This window comes from Squalius cephalus (assembly GCF_949319135.1).
Source record: "Squalius cephalus genome assembly, chromosome: 2".
In the NCBI taxonomy this organism is placed as follows: Eukaryota; Metazoa; Chordata; class Actinopteri; order Cypriniformes; family Leuciscidae; genus Squalius; species Squalius cephalus.
Genome location: NC_137123.1, coordinates 56,744,758 through 56,762,766, shown reverse-complemented (window position 1 = coordinate 56,762,766; position 18,009 = coordinate 56,744,758). Strand labels below are relative to the sequence as shown.

At 36.6% G+C, this 18,009-nt stretch overlaps 3 protein-coding genes across 5 annotated transcripts; 1 reads left to right on the top strand and 2 right to left on the bottom strand.

The window, feature by feature from the left end:
- Positions 1 to 1,144: 1,144 nt before the first annotated feature.
- socs1b (suppressor of cytokine signaling 1b) lies at positions 1,145 to 5,853 on the bottom strand. 3 transcript variants are annotated; one of them, XM_079857285.1, is made up of 2 exons: positions 5,342 to 5,853; positions 1,145 to 2,296 (listed from the first exon to the last, which is right to left on the bottom strand). In XM_079857285.1, exons 1-2 carry the CDS (start codon positions 5,342 to 5,344, stop codon positions 1,661 to 1,663), a joined length of 639 nt encoding a protein of 212 aa, XP_079713411.1. In that variant the 5' UTR covers positions 5,345 to 5,853; the 3' UTR covers positions 1,145 to 1,660. The 3 variants fall into 3 exon arrangements, with proteins under 3 accessions (XP_079713411.1, XP_079713413.1, XP_079713412.1); XM_079857287.1 differs by having other exon boundaries at positions 5,286 to 5,852; XM_079857286.1 differs by lacking the exon at positions 5,342 to 5,853 and adding an exon at positions 4,034 to 4,391.
- Positions 5,854 to 6,121: 268 nt separating this feature from the next.
- On the bottom strand, positions 6,122 to 7,175 carry LOC307150291 (ATP synthase membrane subunit K, mitochondrial-like). The gene is made up of 3 exons (XM_079857314.1): positions 6,974 to 7,175; positions 6,459 to 6,551; positions 6,122 to 6,285 (listed from the first exon to the last, which is right to left on the bottom strand). Exons 1-3 carry the CDS (start codon positions 7,040 to 7,042, stop codon positions 6,181 to 6,183), a joined length of 267 nt encoding a protein of 88 aa, XP_079713440.1. The 5' UTR covers positions 7,043 to 7,175; the 3' UTR covers positions 6,122 to 6,180.
- A 4,190-nt stretch (positions 7,176 to 11,365) lies between these two features.
- tlr2 (toll-like receptor 2) lies at positions 11,366 to 16,881 on the top strand. Its single transcript, XM_079896349.1, has 2 exons — positions 11,366 to 11,460; positions 11,815 to 16,881. Exons 1-2 carry the CDS (start codon positions 11,399 to 11,401, stop codon positions 14,180 to 14,182), a joined length of 2,430 nt encoding a protein of 809 aa, XP_079752475.1. The 5' UTR covers positions 11,366 to 11,398; the 3' UTR covers positions 14,183 to 16,881.
- Positions 16,882 to 18,009: the final 1,128 nt, after the last annotated feature.

Below are 18,009 nucleotides of genomic sequence, written 5' to 3'. Positions count from 1 at the left end.
ACACATTTTATTCACTTGCGTTATTTATTATCTGACAGACAGCATGTTGAAGCCGCTCAGGCCGCCATTTTCACCCTCACATCTAGTCAACACATCTGGTAGTGTAGGCCTATTGTGCACATTATTTTTTGACAGACGTCGATGTCGTGATATTCAAATCATAAGGTCATAATTGTTTGTAATAGAAAAATGTGATTCCCATGAGTGTGCTATGTCAATGTTTTTATTTCTAATATTCCAACCAACAGCCAGCCTAAGTTTTTGACAGACGTGATAACGTGCTTGAGGGGTGAACTATGTTTGATTTTTCGGTAAATATAAAACATGCTGGATACGTTAGAAATTATTTTTGTGTAGTTAATTATACAAGTTTTACGGAATGAAGTTTATTTCGTGGCTTAAATTACATGTTATTCAAAGACTGACATGTTTGGCTTGTCAAAAATCAACGTCCTCTTCGGTATGTGATGTATTCAGTATTGTATAATCACAATGGATGTCTTTGTTTCAGTTTTCTGTCCTATAAAAATGCACACGATCTTTCACTGGAACAAACTGTGTCTTCCTGTTTTATTCTACCATGGAATTGTCAAAGTAATATAGGTACAGAGGAAAAGGCACATTTTCCTGTTTTTGTATAAAAGGATGAGGTTTCTGTGTATGTATGGCTGTGTATGGTTTGTGGTTTTAATCTACGATCCCACATCTGCTCCACAGCTTCTGCTGTGGCCATACACTCAAAAGCACAACATGAACACAGTTTTGCTCGGCCTGACAAGCACATGTACATGATGACATGCAGTAATTGGTGAATTTAAAATATAAAATCAGATCATGTAATATTAAAACAAATAATTTAGTAAACTTGTAAAATTATAGAGATAAAGAGAGTACAAATGTGTAGTTATAAAAAAAAAATTCTGAAACTCATTTCCCCCTAGATGGGGCCATTTCTGTAAAGTCAATATGTGAGAGGTTCCTGATTCTTTTTTTTTTGGGGGGGGGGGGGGGTAGGTTGAGTTACAAGAAACCAAAGCGAAAGGGAAATAGAGAGAGAGAGAGAGAGAGAGAGAGAGAGAGAGAGAGAGAGAGAGAGAGAGAGAGAGAGAGAGATGACAGCAAAAAAACAGCTGTAAATCACATCAAATAATTTATATTTATTAATAAAATGCAATCCAAAGGTTTTAGGTGAAATGCATTTTTCTGCATAGCAGAATGACATTGTTATACAATACATACTATAGATTATAGTCTACATATTGTATATATGTACCCATATAAAATCATTAAATGTTCATACTGATATCGACATCATGTGGTCAGTGGTTTACATTCATACCTAAAGACAAACAGTACAATAATAAAAGTAACTACGTTGTCAAATCATTCATTTAACACAAATACAAACTGACCCAGTACCAGCGTAATTGTCTTAAAACAGTCGAAGGCCAAAGGTGGAGTTGTGCTGAACTGCATTATGTCAAATACAACATTTTGTAGTGCTTTTTTATCAGAGAATAGTCTAAACGATCACTACACACATAAATAGTAAATACATGTTCTAGTTGGGTCAATGAAAAGCACAGTATCCTATGAAATGACTGTCCTATGTTAAAAGAGCCAACATCTTTAACTTAATCTTCAAATAAACAACACACATTCATATACTAAAAGGGTACAGCCACAGAAATTCTTTAAGTTTTTTGCTCACAGGCAGTTGGTGAATACTATCTTTCCCGTAACTCTGTACCACAGCTCTTCTTGCCAGCTCTTGCAGGCTCTGCGCCGCATCTCCACGATACGGCATACTCAGACTCTTTTTTGGGGACGCAATATAGTATCCGAGCAGCTGGAAAAGGCAAGAGAAAGTATGTTTACTCCCTGCTAAACTGAATCCTCCTCCTTTTAGGAGCACCCGCACGCTGGTCGGGCCCTCAGGAGCCCGATAGCTGAGAGTGAAGAAAACATTTGCCTGCATGCTGTCCCGGATCAGGAACGTCCCCAGAGGGAGTTTGGCCAGTTGTTCATGAGCTTCATCTGCTTCCATGGGACCCCAGTAAAATCCACTGTTTTTCAAGTAATCCACAGCCTGTGTGATGAGGTCACATTCCTGCTGGTGCCGAAAGGGCTGAAAGTGTGTTGGGGGGTCGGAACAGGGTTTAGGGGGCTCGGCCGGCTTGGATGGGCCCTGTGGCGCAACTGTATGGTCAGAGTCATTGTGCTGGACCATTCTGAATCGGGGCCCACTCATACCATTCCTCCATGGTCCCAAAGCATAGATGAATGATTCTGCAGCCTGCGCAAATTAACAAAGAGTTCAAACATCAAGAGGTGGGAAGAGCTCATGTCCAAACACATTCGAGATAAGCCTGCGAGTGTGCAAGTATGTGTGCGAATGTACAGTGGATAACCAAAGATTGGCTTTAACCCTTTAGGAAATTTTGAAAAATTTGAATAGCTTAAATGGTTCTGAAAAAAACAGTCACACTTGTATTGGGAACTAATGGGAAGCGAATTTCATCTTGTGGAAACGTTTGGTACTGCGTCCAAACAAAAATCTTACTGAAAGCTCCTTTGAGTAATCCACCTCAAATTTGGAACACAACTTGTTTAGATTTATTCATATTTTGGAACATATATATTCATATACAATTTTTAAATAGCATTTTATGCATTTTTCATAATAATAAACTTAAACTTAAAAAAAAAAAAATCACTTTTTTAAAACTTTTTTCACTTAAACAATAATCTGCCAAGTCTTCTTTTAAAAGAAACCTAAAATTAGTCTGTGCTCCAAAGCATTCAAGATTTACAACAGTTCAAGTTGGAAAATTTAATTTTCAGGTCTATGCAAAAAAAAAAAGAAAAGATTATCAGGTAATAAATGGATCATAATTATTACATAAATATAATTTGGTACCATAAAAATACCCTAGAAATACGAAATAGTAAATAAAAAACATTATTGAACAAAAATATAGTACTTTTTTCACTGAAAAAAAAAAATCTCTCATTTTTGACTGCCGAGCATCACCAGAGGGTTAAGTAAAATTCTTGGAAACAGAAACCAAAAAGAATTTGACTATTTATAAGCACATGATGCTTGAGACAAAAAAAAAATATAAAGAACTTTTTGTTTTAAAAATCTTTTTAATATAGGCTATACTTTTGTTTTGTGAGCCAAATCAAAGTCAGCGTGGCATAACCAACAAACTATGCCAAGTGATTGTTGTGATAAAAATACCATAAAACAGAAAAGCAGACCTCTCATGACTGTGTATCAAATAGTTTTTTTAAAGCCACATTTTGTTCAGGTCAAATGGGGTAACCCTTAGAATGTAATTTTGATATAATTTTAATTAGCCTTTAAATTAACTTACTTTATACACTGATGACTACTGTACCCAAAGTGAAAGTATATTTTAGTACTTTTTACTTGATGGTTAGGCAGTGGTGACACCACATTTGTAAATCAAAAACCAGTAGAAAATGGTAGGCTACAAACATTTTAAGAAAAATGTATGATGAACGATGCCATTTAGAATCACTATAGCTAGATTTTAACTTTTTACATATTTTTTAAAAATGTATTTGTATCAATACATTTTATTTTTTAAGCATATTTTAAAAATCATATATTTAATTTTCTTTGGTCGGCTACATAATTCTTTGAATGTCTTGATGTTATAACTTCTTTATAGACAAACGCGTTGGTTGTAACCGTTAGCAGAGGAAAAGTGAAGCCCCTGCCTTTATCTGAAATACAAGTAGCCTAGGCTATATGTTATCTCGAAAGAACTTCCAAATGAAAAAGTAAACGTTTCTCCAGTAAAACAGGCTAAACGAATTTTCGATTATCTGTCACGTATAGGCATACATGTTTCAGAATAACCATTAAGTTACATTTCTACTGCAAATGTTTTCATAAAACGGTGTCTAATAGCCTACATGGAGAACGTCACTGTGAAATTAAAGGTGAAAGAAACACCTCCATGCTGTCCGGTCTCGGACATAAAACCACGAGCCAACTTACCGCAAATGCAGTTTGATGTTGACTAACCCAGACTTCTCCAGAACTGTGTAAAGATTTCCTGCGATGCTACATTTTTAGTTGTTACCCGATTCAGGATGACCATTACAAAAGAATATATCGAAAGCGAAAGTTTGCACAAACATTTTAAAAAGGCGGTCTCGCCTGTTGCACATCAGAGACTGATGGATGACATTTATTCCTAGAACTGTTTGGATGAAGGACATTGTGTCTCAATGTATCCAAACGTATCTTATTTACATCACTCTCTGGTAGCGTGCCAAGAGAAATCCTGGATGTAGGAATGCGGTTGGATTTTGGCAGCACTCTCTTTCAATGCCTTCAAAATGGCGAAGATCGTGGCGATTTGAGCAAATAATGCACATAAAAAGCCTGATAAAAGCAAACAACTGCAGAATAATCACTGACTGAAATGAGTCAATACTTGCTAATTAATTATTTTTGCCTGCTATTAAGTGTGCACTTTTGTTTCACTTTCACTTTGGACGCACTGGTTTACTTTAAATCACGTGATCTTCTCCAACTCATATGGCTTTGCAGCTTAAGGGTTAAAAGTATCATGTCTTATCCCTGGCTTACTTTTATTGTTTAAGACTGTAACCCTAAAGACACCGTGAATTACATATGACAGATAAATATGAGCCACACATTTACGAAACGCAATGTTATTTTCCATAGACTCTGTAGAAATTACACTATAAATAAACTAAAAGAACACAGATCATCCTTTAGTGCAAATGCAAGTCAATATTATAGCCTATAGCATCTAAGATTTATTTTTTTAAGATTATTGCTAAAAACAGAAAAATACCTAAATACTAATTTAATTGTGAAAAATTAATGTGATTTTTTTTTTTTTACAACTATTGCACAATAAACTGAGCAGCATTCACTAATAAATGGATACATACATACACTTTTGACTGTAAACAGATGCTGTACTCTATAGATGTCTTTAAGATTACTTCTGACTCTCTAATCAGACCATCTCTAAAAACATCTGTTAAATATATCCCTGACAGGCAAGGCAGAATGTAAGAGATCCCTGGAACAATTCATCATACATTAGGTTCAGGGCATCAGAAACATCAGAAAACACTCCCAAATCCATTCCCAGTATTAAAATATCTTTAACAAGTATGTGTTTGCTTAAAACATAATTAAGCATTCATTATTTTCATTTATATATTTTTCACGTTTTGTTTGCAAATTTAAAAAATAATAATAATAATACCTTGCACTGTACTGCAGATGAGTCCAAACATACATTTCCACTTGAAGCAGCTTTACCATTGAAATGAGCCCCACATTTGTGCCACTGACATCAACTGCCTGATGTACCACAGCACCTGCACATTCACAAATTACTACGGCTGGTTAATACTGCTCTTTCTTCACAGGAGAAAAAAATCATCACAACGGATGACCTGTATTCAGGTGTGCTTTCATTTCAGTTTCACTTTAGCACTTTAACTATCACTTCATGTTTAACTATTTGAAAATCACTGGATGCAAATTGAATAGTATACCCTGTCTAAAAGAGGAAACCAATCATATGGCAGAAATTTGGATTGTTAAAGGAAAGGGGTAGTTTTTCAGTCATGAGTTGATTGGCATAATAATGGAATATTGTAGGCAGAAATGAAATCGGCAGGATTTAAATTAAGCTTCACTTTCAGAATGATGCACGACCATTATTAACTTAAAATGAAACAAAAAGCAGAAAAAAAGATATATTACAACAGAACAGTTATTTCTGAAATAATTTCTGAACATTTCATTTTACAGGAAAACGTCCCCCATCTGCGCTCCTAGTTTCACTAACCTAAAATCAACAGCTGTAAAATAACCACGAAATTTGCCTGTTGAACAGATAAAGCAAAGCGCTTCCAAGAAATGTACTTGACAATAAGCTTACACTGCACTCTACTGGCAAATGACTAATGGGTTAAAACATTGCAACTTGAATCATTTTTTAAAACGACAATCTGTATGCGTGATAAAGAAAGAAAACATCTGGCCGGTGACATGTAGAGAAACATAAGTTTCATTAACCACAGTCCTCCCATATAGTGATCAGAAATATTTTATTGTATTTTTACCCCCCCCCCCAGACTTTCCATTTTAGTTTATGAGGAGGCAGATGCTGTTTCATGTTCCTCCTTCCTGCTGCTGCGTCTCAGCATGTAGGCAGCAGCTGTGAGTGCAAGAATACCATATGTGGCAAGAACAAACTGGAAAAGGGAATAAGTGGGAGAAAGAAAATTACACAATGACAAAGTGGTGACGTGAGCAGGAGTTGTTACTGATGTTACTGTTGTCTTTGATCAATCAACAATCTGACATGCTCTTACTGACAAGGCAATTAGTAATACTAATTCTTCAGTAATGAGAAACCTGATCTTACGTTTCTGCGCCCTTGTATTGTGTAGCTGTTAAAATGTTTCCTCCATCCAGTCAGTTCTGTTGGGGTTGGTGCTTCAATCCCGAAGAGCTGTCTCTGTCATAAAAATACACATTACAAAATATCAAGATTTGACACCATGTCCAAAACATTTTTTTTAAATGACAAAAGGAGATCCCCACGCACGCTTTTCCGTTCTCACTATGAAAATACATTAATTGGTAGGTGGTAATATCATACTTTTATGTATACCATGGTACTGAATAGGCATAATATGCATATGGCATTTTCATTATACTGTATTTAGTGTATTATTTAGATGTAGCCTAGGCTTATTTGTAAGCAACTCTTGATATAATGGTAAAGACACTTTCTCATGTTTTTATGAAGGACAAGGGGATATATTTCATATCTTTATATTTATTTATATATTTATACTTTATATTTTATTGATTTGATATGACAGCATGCATGGCTGCGATATGTTGAACAATGAATTATTTTTTATGTAACGTTACCTTCACTTCGCTTATAAGATGACCAAAACTTGTCAGTGGAATTCGTGTCTTCACGGGGGATGTCGGCATGACTGTAGCACAAAAAAAAAAAAATTATAAAACGTGTACTCTTGAAATGTATATAAAACCTCAACTGTATCTACAAGGACACGCTTCGGTTGTTTACAGCTGCATTTAGTTCCGGACTTTTTAAATGGCATCTTAAGCATCCAATTAAAACTCCCCTAACGTAGACTTTGAGCCAATGGCTGCAGACTTGGCAGACTTGGAGGCGGGACTTAGATGTGGTTACGCAAACTGGTTAAAGCGACCGCGTTCGAATTTATGGTCAACTGTTTTCAACTTACGTGCTAACCCTATGGTGCTAACCGAGGTCGAGGAAGTTATCGAGCCAATGTGGTAACCAATAGGAATCTTTTTAACTGCTTTTATTTAACTTCCTCAAATGTGACTCCTGCAAACTATATAGTGACATAATGTCTCCTCTGGTAAAAATGTCTTCCCCAAGGAAATAGTGAATTATTATTTTTTTATCTCAATTACTCTCCATTTCCCAGATCCAGAATATCCTTTGTTTAAGGTTTAGCCTGCAATATACTGTGGTGATAACTGACATAATTATCCCATATAGGTATGGTTCACCCAAAAATGAGAATTATGTCATCACTTGCTCACCGTCATGTTGTTCCAAACCTGTATGAATTTCTTTCTTCTGTTGAACGCAGGGGCGGATCTACCGGGGTGGCATAGGGTGGCAAATGCCACCCTGAAAGAAAGCCTTGCCACCCCTGCTGCCACCCCAGTTGGCAGCAATGAATTAAAAGTTATTTAACTGTGATTAAATTAAGTATATATACATCTGCCATATGGTGCCACCCCTCAAAAATTCCTGCCCCCCTCTCGCCACCCCATAAATATTTTTCTAGATCCGCCCCTGGTTGAACGCAAAATATATTTTAAAGAATGTTGGTAACCAGACAGTTGATGGTAGCCACTGACTTCCATAATAGGCCTATTTTTTCCTATGGAACTCAAAGGCTACCGTCAACTGTTTGATTACCAACATTCTTTAAAATATCCTCTTTTGTGTTCAACAGAACATAGAAACTCATATAGGTTTGGAACAACATGAGGGTGAGTAAATGATGACAGAATTTTCATTTTTGGGTGAACTATCCCTTTAATGATCCTTTGCATTTGGATGTTTACACATTTGTTCTGAGAAAATTAAAAACATTAGACACATGAATAAATTATTATTGATCATGTATGATTGGGGTTTTGTAAGTAATAAACTTAAGAGCATAACTCGTCCTGCACCATTTGCGGCAGACATAATTTTTTTTAAAAACTTGTTTCTTGTTGAGGCGAGATGTAAGTTATTATCTAAGTAATCAGACTTTTTCGGTTTTGGCCTGGTAGCAGATAAAATCCCATAGATTTACTTATAAGAAAAGACGTTTCTAGAGACCAGATTATCATGATTTGATGCACACTTTTTAACATAAACTGCTTGCAAGGTTTCCTTTCTGATTCATTAGCGTAAAACAGGTCCAAAAGTTATACTTATAAATAAATGTTCCGCTTTCTTCTGTTTTATCTATCCAAGAGGGCTGTGATACTTGTAGTAAAATAACTTAGTTATGCCCTCTGCATGCACTTCTCTTTTCAACTCATATATAGGAGTCTGCATGTTTACACTAAACATGACATATTAATTTTGCCAGTGTACTGTATATCTAAAATTGAAACAATACAGAAAGATTGTTGTGTTGCCAACAGTTCAAATCAACTGAAGCAGGAAGCCTTCATGTTTCCCAAATGAATTGAGGTAGTTGTTTATGTCTGATATAGGCTTATGCCTCTTTTCACCTGTCACTTATAGTGACACAAGGGAGGAGTCCTCTTGAAATTTTAGATTGTCTTTTACCAGAGGAACAAAAAGGTCAAAAAGAGAAGGCTTTTTGACATTTAATATCCTGCAAGAGCAGATACAAAGAACTCATATTGTGATATTGCAATTTTTTATTTAAATGTGTAATATTATAAGCATGATGATCCCAGTATTTCACCACAGGACTCTTCTATTTTGTTTTATTTTATTAGAAAATATCAAATATGTATTTTATATTATATTATAAAATATAATATACACACATACAAAAGAAAGGGTCAAGCCCAAAATGGCTTAACAGTAAGCTTTTAATTAATCTAAACCACAAATTATTGGTCAGGAAATTAAAAAACAAAATGTGAGCAGATGCGCTATACTTAAAAAGTCATAGAATATGGGAAGTTGTGTGTGAAGTAAGAATCACAATGAAACACGAGTTGCATGGTGATGCTCCAGGGTCTTTGTAAATCTGTTGAGAAATAAAATAATAAATGCATACCGCAGTGACCCTTATGAAAAAGAATACAGTATAGGCTATAAGTTAATTAAAAAAAGTAAGTAGTTCAAGTATATTTTATGTTAAAGTATACTAATATCAAGTAGTAAACTTGTAATTGTACTATTTTGGGACTAAATTGACCCACTTTTTAGTATACAAATGGTTATGTTTAAGTGTACTATAAGTGGTACACTTTTTCTTACAGTATAAACGTTTAGTAGTAGTTTAAGTGCACAACTAGTTCACATCTACATTTCTCATTTGTATTACTGCATCTGGGATGGGTAATCCAATGGGATTCAGAACGATGATCAAAACACTGAGTAGATCGAGTCTATCAACACTCCCAAAGCTTCACAGTTGTTTCCTCTTCATGGGTCGACATTTCATTCGCTAACATTTGGCAGTTTTGCTGTTGAGTGTTTGATGATCGCATTTGTTTTACATTTGCGTGAGCAATCTTCTATCACTTGTTTCAGCTTCTTCTTCACCTGTGTTTGATCCGGAGATCCTGTACTGCGTATAGCGCTGTACAACAGTGAAAACACCGAAAGCTGGAAAATTCAGTCAATGGCGGGGAAAGAGTAAAGTAGATTTGAAGTAAATTCCTACAGTAGGGGACTAGCCTACACAAGAATTCTCACTCAGGATTAGGAAAATATCAGTTTTTTTTATAAATCAATATTTTCAAACAATGTAAGTTTATAAGACAGTATGTAAAACTATGTGAAAAAGTATTTAATAGGCTACTCAATCAAAAGAGTAAACACAACTACAAGCCAAGTATACTTAGAATACTTAATTATACTTTTAAATATATCTCGATCAAAAAAATTATAGTCATATAATCCAAATATACTAAGACTTTTCTTTCAGTATATTTTAAGTATATTTCAGAGAAGAACAACGTATTTTTCTGAGAAGTACATAAAAAAGTAGACTGAGAGTATACTTATTTTTAGTTTAAAAGAAGTATACTAATAGCACACTTGGAAAAACTTCTTTTAAGGGGAAGCATGAAGGAAGAGGTGTCATTGCCACAGCCTTTTACGCTGCTGGTATTGGTGAACTACTTCACTGTGAAAAGTAATTTAATGCTTTGGAGAATAGGAGAATATTGCAGAATGGCTTGCTTTCCACAAATGAAAAGTTGTTATCTGAAGAGAAATGATCGGATGTTATTCTTCTGTCCAAACTGCAAAGACAACCAAGACATGGCTTGAGAACAAGTCCATCAGGCTCATGTTTTGGCCTGGTCAGAGACCAGATTTGAACCATATCTTGAATATTTTGGTCTCACATTAAACGAACTGGGAGACATTTCTCAACTACTCATGAACTGTCTGAAGCCATTAATTTTGAGTGGAACAACTGACTCTTCTTCCTGTAAAAAGCTGTCTGCAAGTTGGGGAAGGTTATTCCGTGCCAAGTTACTTTATCTACAGTATTTGTGCAACTTTTGCTAATTTCCTGACCAGTGATTTGTGGTTTAAAATGGTTGAGACCAGTAAAAGACCACTAAATATTTTGCCATTTTTGGCTTGACTCATTTTTATTGCACACGAGTATACAACAACCGACTGTTGTTAAAGCTGCTATGTGGAGCACTGGGTGTGTCCTGCAATAACCACAAGAGATGCGAAGTGATGCTTATAGCGGTAAAGTTAAAGTCATGCCTTGCATGAAAAGGCTAACTTCCTCTTTTTGTGTCCTTAATTCTAATGCAGTGTTTGGTGAAGCGAACATAAAAACATATGTCTGAAATAGTTTTACAAAAAACTATTTGAATAAAAGCTGTGTAAGACATTCTGAGATGGTCTGAAAAATTATTACCCAACTACACCTACATGTGCAGCATGTAAATATAACATACACATGCTCTGAGACTGGTCTGTATAGGGATGGTTCCCTAAAATAATGCTGCTGAAAAAAGAGAAATGATTTTGTAAGTTTCAATCAGGCAATTCAGTTTCACTACCTCCTGTGACTCAGACTATGTTTGCATGTTTGATTCTGTTTGTTTTCCTTTATTATGACTACTGACAAACTGCAGTTTGCGTACAAAAGAGGAGCAGACACAATATTAGCAGTCAGGTAATTGTTTCAATTTTTTCTGTCTTGGAATATGCAGAACTGGAAACACCTTAATATTCGACTGCAAACGTCAGCTTGCGATTGTACTATAGAGGTTATATATAGATATAAAGAGAGTGCATTGATTGACTGACTATTTTGGAAATGAAGAACTTCTGTTTTTCTGTTCTTGTATTCGCTGAATTATACGCCTTTTTCAAGATTCTTTGATGATAAGAAAGTTCAAAAGTACAGCATTTATTTGAAATATAACTTTTTAAAAGTGATGCAAAAGTCTTCACTATCACTTTTGATCAATTTAATGCATCCTTACTGAATAAAAGTATATATATTTTTATATTTTTCTTTTTACAGGATGAGACTCTTGGGTGCGAAGGAGTCCATGATATTTTTTATGTTGATTTTGGCTCAAGTCTTTGAGTACTCTTGGACATGTAAATGTGATCAGAATTATTTTTGCAATTGCTCCTCAAATCAACTCCAACAGGTTCCAAAGGTTCCAGCGAATGCTCTTGGCCTTGACCTGTCTTTCAATCAAATTATGTCAATTGACATCAATGATCTCAGCCCTTATATTGCACTGAAAACCCTAAACTTGCATAAGAACAAGCTCATGTTTATACACAAGGAGGCATTCAAATCTCAACGTAATCTGAAAGTTCTTGATCTGTCCTTAAACAACCTGAAAAAACTGTTTTCGTCTTGGTTCCATGAGCTAAAATCTCTTCAGCAATTGAACCTTGTAGGAAACCCATACTCCACCTTGGGACCTTCTTCCATCTTCCAGTCTCTCATTAACTTGAGGACGCTGCGATTTGGTAGTCCATCGCTGAGGAAGGTACACAAGAATGGCTTAGAAGGGCTCACTCATCTGGAGGAGATGACATTTATTGGCAGTAACCTGAGATCGTATGAGAGCGGGAGCTTGAAAGCAGCCCGTCCCATCGGTTTAGTCTCTTTGAGCCTTCAGAATCTCTTTCAGAACGATCCAGAACTTGTCTCTAAGGTTCTTCAAGATGTCTCCCACCCTGAAACTCTTCTGACCATCAAAGATGTCACACTCATAACGAGCACTTCGACAGAACCCTTCAAAGCGGCGAAAGAAGGTGGGACTAAAAGCTTGAGTTTCCAAAATAGCAGCACAAGCGATGAAGCGTTCACCTCTTTATTGCAGGTCATGGATGGTTCTCATTTGTCTTATTTTGGTCTCAAAGATGTACTTTTAGTTGGTAATGGGTGGTGGCAGAATGCTTCGTACACACATTATGAAGACTTACATACTGCCTACATATGTAATCTTGACATCCAAGGGTTCTTTAGGTTTAGTAGCATGACCCAGTTGGGATTTCTCCTGATGCATCTCCATAAGGTGTCTGTGATCAACAGCACAGTGTTTGTCATTCCTCGGGAAACGACTTTTTTGCTGAAAAAGATTGAATACTTGGACTTTAGTCAAAATCTCCTGTCAGACCTGACAATCGAACCGACCTTATTTACAGGTTTTGGCGCATATCAAAACCTCAACACCCTAAATGTGAGCCAGAACGTATTAAAATCTCTTGGGCTGATGTCTCGGTTGGTAACTAATCTTAAGAGGCTCATATATTTAGACTTAAGTCATAATAGTTTTGTTTCCATGCCAGAAAAGTGTAGCTGGCCAGCGACTCTCAGGTTTCTGAACCTTTCCAGCACAAAGCTACATACGATGACTGCTTGTCTGCCTTCTACCTTAACGGTTCTGGATCTCAGCGAAAATAATCTGATGGTTTTCAACCAAAGATTTCCTCAACTTACTACACTTATATTGACAGGCAACCGATTTATGAAACTACCACAGGGGGAATTACTTCCGAGGCTCCATACGCTGCTTATCCAAAGGAACGCCTTGCGCATGTTCAACGGGAGCTCTTTGAGGAGGTTTCAAAACCTGCAATACTTGGAGGCGGGTAACAACAATTTTGTGTGCTCCTGCGAGTTTGTATCTTTCTTCAATCAAGATGTTGGCCATTTCATCACACTTCGCGATGGTCGTTGCAATTATGTGTGCGACACTCCATTCACTCTCAGAGGTTATGCCATTGAAAGCGTCAGATTGTCAGTCTTCGAGTGTTATATGATCCCTGCTGTCTCGGTGCTTTGTTCTGTGATCATCATAGTGCTTGGACTTATTGTTGTCACCTGCCATAAGCTTCACGTTGTATGGTACCTGCAGATGACTAAAGCATGGATTCAAGCCAAACGAAAACCTGCAGTTGGTCGACTGTCCGAAGAGCTCCGCTATGACGCTTTTGTATCCTACAGTCAACATGACGCTGAGTGGGTCGAGGAGATCCTCGTTCCAGAGCTGGAGAGCGCTCAGCCTTCGTTCGCCCTGTGTTTGCACAAACGGGACTTCCGGCCGGGCCGCTGGATCGTGGACAACATCATCGACTCGATTGAGAAGAGCCATCGGACTCTCTTTGTTCTGTCTGAGCACTTTGTTACCAGCGAATGGTGTCGTTACGAACTGGACTTCTCACATTTCCGCATAGTCGATGAGCACAATGACTCCGCTGTCCTAGTACTTCTAGAGCCAATCAAGAAGGAGACCATCCCCAAGCGCTTCTGCAAGCTGCGGAAGATTATGAACTCCAGGACGTATCTGGAGTGGCCCGAGGATGAGGAAAAGAGAGGCGAGTTCTGGAGCAATCTGAAAGCCGCCCTTCAGAGAGATGAATGTTGACGCCTCATGAAGGCTTGCCAGGTTTGCGTGACAAATACAGCCCGCTCAAAACTAGCCCAAAACTGGTCCAATGACCAATAAAACTGGCTAACTACCAAAACGCAATATCTCTATGATGCATTTTCAGATTTATTTTTATTTGCAGGCCTACTGTATACATTGTTGTTTTTGTAACTAAAATGATTAATTGAAATGAAGCTGAAATAAAATATAAATATTAGATGGAAAAAATGACATTTAAAAATTGTAAATGAAAATGTGAAGTTAGGTAGAAATTCGAATTAGAAACTAAAAATAGAACTGATGCATAATGCAATATAACATTTGGGAAGTTTAAAGTGTCACATTTCATTAAAATGACCGCATTTATAAGGCCATGTGTTATCAGTTGAATATGTTTGTGTAACGTGAGCTTTGACAATGGGCTGTTATCTAAATGTTATTTAATTACCTGTAATGACTAACTGTTGATCTCCAGTATCATTTCAGCCATTATCAGTTCAGCAATTTTCTGTTACTTGAATCATTTTAGATTGAATAATACACTAATGTATGTGACAGTGAGCCTTTGCAGTGATAGCAAAAATGAACTATTATAAAATCAAATACTGAACCTTTTCTCTAATGATGATTTCCTTTTATTCAAATCAATAATCTATGATTTGGTAATTCTCAAACCTTTATTTAACTGAGAAAGATTTCCAATGTTTTCACTGACCAATTTAACTGTAGGCTATTCTGTAAACATTTTGACGGCTGCAACACACTCTAAACGAATTGAGACAGAGGCATGTTTACCACTGTGTCACATCACCTTTTCTTTTAATTACACTTTTTAATAGTTTGGGAATTGAGGATACTAATTGTTAGAGTTTTGCAAAAAGGAATGTTTGCTCATTCTCGCCTGATACAAGACAGCTGCTCAACTATCTGTGGTCAGTTGTCTGATTCTCCTCTTCATGATGGGCCATACATTTTCAATAGGAGACAGATCTGGACTACAGGCAGTCAGTCAAGCACCACTCTGTTGTAGCACGTGCAGAATGAGGCCTGGCATTGTCTTTCTTCCCAGGAAAGATGTCATCTTAATGGCAGTCCAAGTCTCTAATATACGCCTCCATATCAATGGTATACCTTCACACATAAGCAAGTCACCCATGCTGTTTCCACTGATGCGCCCCCATGACAGATGTTTGCTTTTACAGCTGTCGCTGATGAAAATCTGGATGGTCCCTTTCGTCTTTGGGTCTGAGAACTTGTCTGTTTTTCCCAAAAACAAGCTGAAACATGGACTCAACTGACCACAGCACACATTTGCACTGTCTTTTGGACATTCTGAGATGAGCTTGTGGCTATTTAACAGAGTAGCATGACGGATTCTCGCGTAATGCCATCTGAGGTCTCAAAGGTCACGCACTTAACAGAGATCTCCTGCCTTGCCCTATATACACAGCCAGAGATTTCTCCAGATTCCCTGAATCTTTTCACAATATTATGCACGGTAGATGGTGAAAAACCACAATATGAGCCATGACCAATCTTTGAGTCTTCAGTAGATGCTCCTACCCAAACACGACACCCTTACCTATTACCAAGACACCTGCTTATAGTGGACTGTTTCAAAACTGTTTAACTTGGATATTCTATAATCTTTTCACTTTTATTTTGCCTCTGTCCCAACTTTTTGGAGTGTTGGAACCATCAAAATCTAAATTTGTTTAGCAAAATACAATGAAGTTGGTCAGTGAAAACACCTTTGTCAGTAAATAAAGGATCAAGAGAATTAACGGAATCACAGATTCTTGGTTTTATGCCATTTTACAAAAAAATATTCTGGAAATCGGGATGTAAATATGATATTTTCAAACAAACTATTTACCGGTATATTGATAAATAATTTATATTTAAAGCTGCTAAACAACATTCTATAAAACATTTCTTATTAGTAGTTCCTTTAAGATATGTACTGAAATAAAAATTACATAACAAAACGTTAATTCAAGTAACTTGCCATAAAGAGTTCTGAAATCAAGCAGTATTTAAACGGTCCAGTCATTGCTTTTAAGGGTAAATTTTTGCTTTTTTTTTTTTAGATTTCTTATATTGAACAATCTGTTTTTCAGATCTCTTTTTCAGGAAGTCTCATGATTTACTATTATAAATGACAGCTTTTACATACTATTTCACGGTTTTTGTCGCCACCTGTTGGATGTTTTAAGATTTGTCATCTAAGATAGAGTTTACACTTTGAAGGAACTACAGTAATTGCTATCTGTGAACTCATACTGTATTTGATCAGTGAGAATCCTGGTTAGGTGGTAAAAACCAGATCAGAGTGTTTGTTTCACCTGTTATTTCACTATTTCTCTGATGTTCTCACAATAAAATCTGCTTGTTCTGAGAATGAAACCCAAACCAAAGAAAATTTGTGCAATGATTTGGAAGTGTAAATCACAAGATCTCCATCTTGTACCAGTGTGGAGCTGAGCAGATGGCGGATGACTGTATCAAATGCTTTTGTTGCCAATTCAAGTGATTCAAAGAAAAAGGTTTTGGTGATTGGTGAGGGTCATACATATTAGTGTTGTCAAAGAACTGTAACCTTTGACTAAATATTGCATGTTTAAATAATGTGATCACAGTCGGTGTCCTTATCATTAAACTCACCGGTGACCCTTAGTGGGTTCATCAGCGAGATATTAGTGAACATACTGCGTGAGAATTTTATTATTTGGCTCCAGAAGTATTTGCTAGTCTTTACTTGTCATTAAAATCAGAGGATCTCAGGATCAGCAGCATTTAACAATGATCTCATCTGTCAGGTTGGATGATGTGAAGAAAAGTCTCATTGGGGAGATCTTTTGTGTGAATTATGCGTATGATACAGTAAGCTCATTGGTCAGCAACTGACCCAGCGAAGAATCAAATTCCATCAGATCATTTTTATTTTCACACTTTTCACTCTAGTGAAAATTTCTTATATCAATTTCTGTGTACAATTTATATTTATAAACACTTCCCAGTGTGACAACTAGCCCCGGTCACCCATATACATTAATTCATTTGCAGACATCTGTGGGTCAACTTCTGGATGGAATTGGTCTCCTTTTAAGGATTCATCTCTTATGTTGTAGCATCTGCTAAATGGCAGATTTAAAGTCAATGGAAAGGGGAACTTGTTGCAACAGTGAAAGAACAAGTGGAAGGTCTCAGATGTTCCTCATTCAGTCATTTTATGCTTTGCTCTTGAACAATAATTGCGTGGACAGTCCCATTGATGGTCCCTGGGGTTAAGTGTCTTTCTCAAGGGCATAATGGCGAACTGAATGAACTCTTATTCATTAGTCACCACTAGGGATGGAATTGGTTTAGATCATAGACCATGCACTACAATTAAAATATAGGTTCTTTGTTGGCATTTATGGGCCCATGAAGAACCTTTAACATCCATGAACCTTTCCATTCCACAAAAGTTCTTTATAGTGTGAAAGTGTCCTTTAGATTTTTAAAATGTTTCTTTTAAGAACTGTTCACTGAAAGGTCCTTTGGGGAACAAAAATGAATCTACTACAGGTATCGCGGAAAAAAAAACCCCCGCCATCAAGAGACTGATCAGATTGTTTTGCGTCTGTCACGATCAATGTATTGAATCTCTTCATCTTACGGCTTCAGCCACAATGTTTGCATCAAATGCTGCTGGAAAGCAAAACGAACAATTATATTCTTATGTAAGTGCTACTCCTTCAGAAAGAATCTATTCAAGTGAACATAACATACTCGGCCTGAAAAACAACCAAGCCATCAGTTTAAAAAACAAATTAAGAACA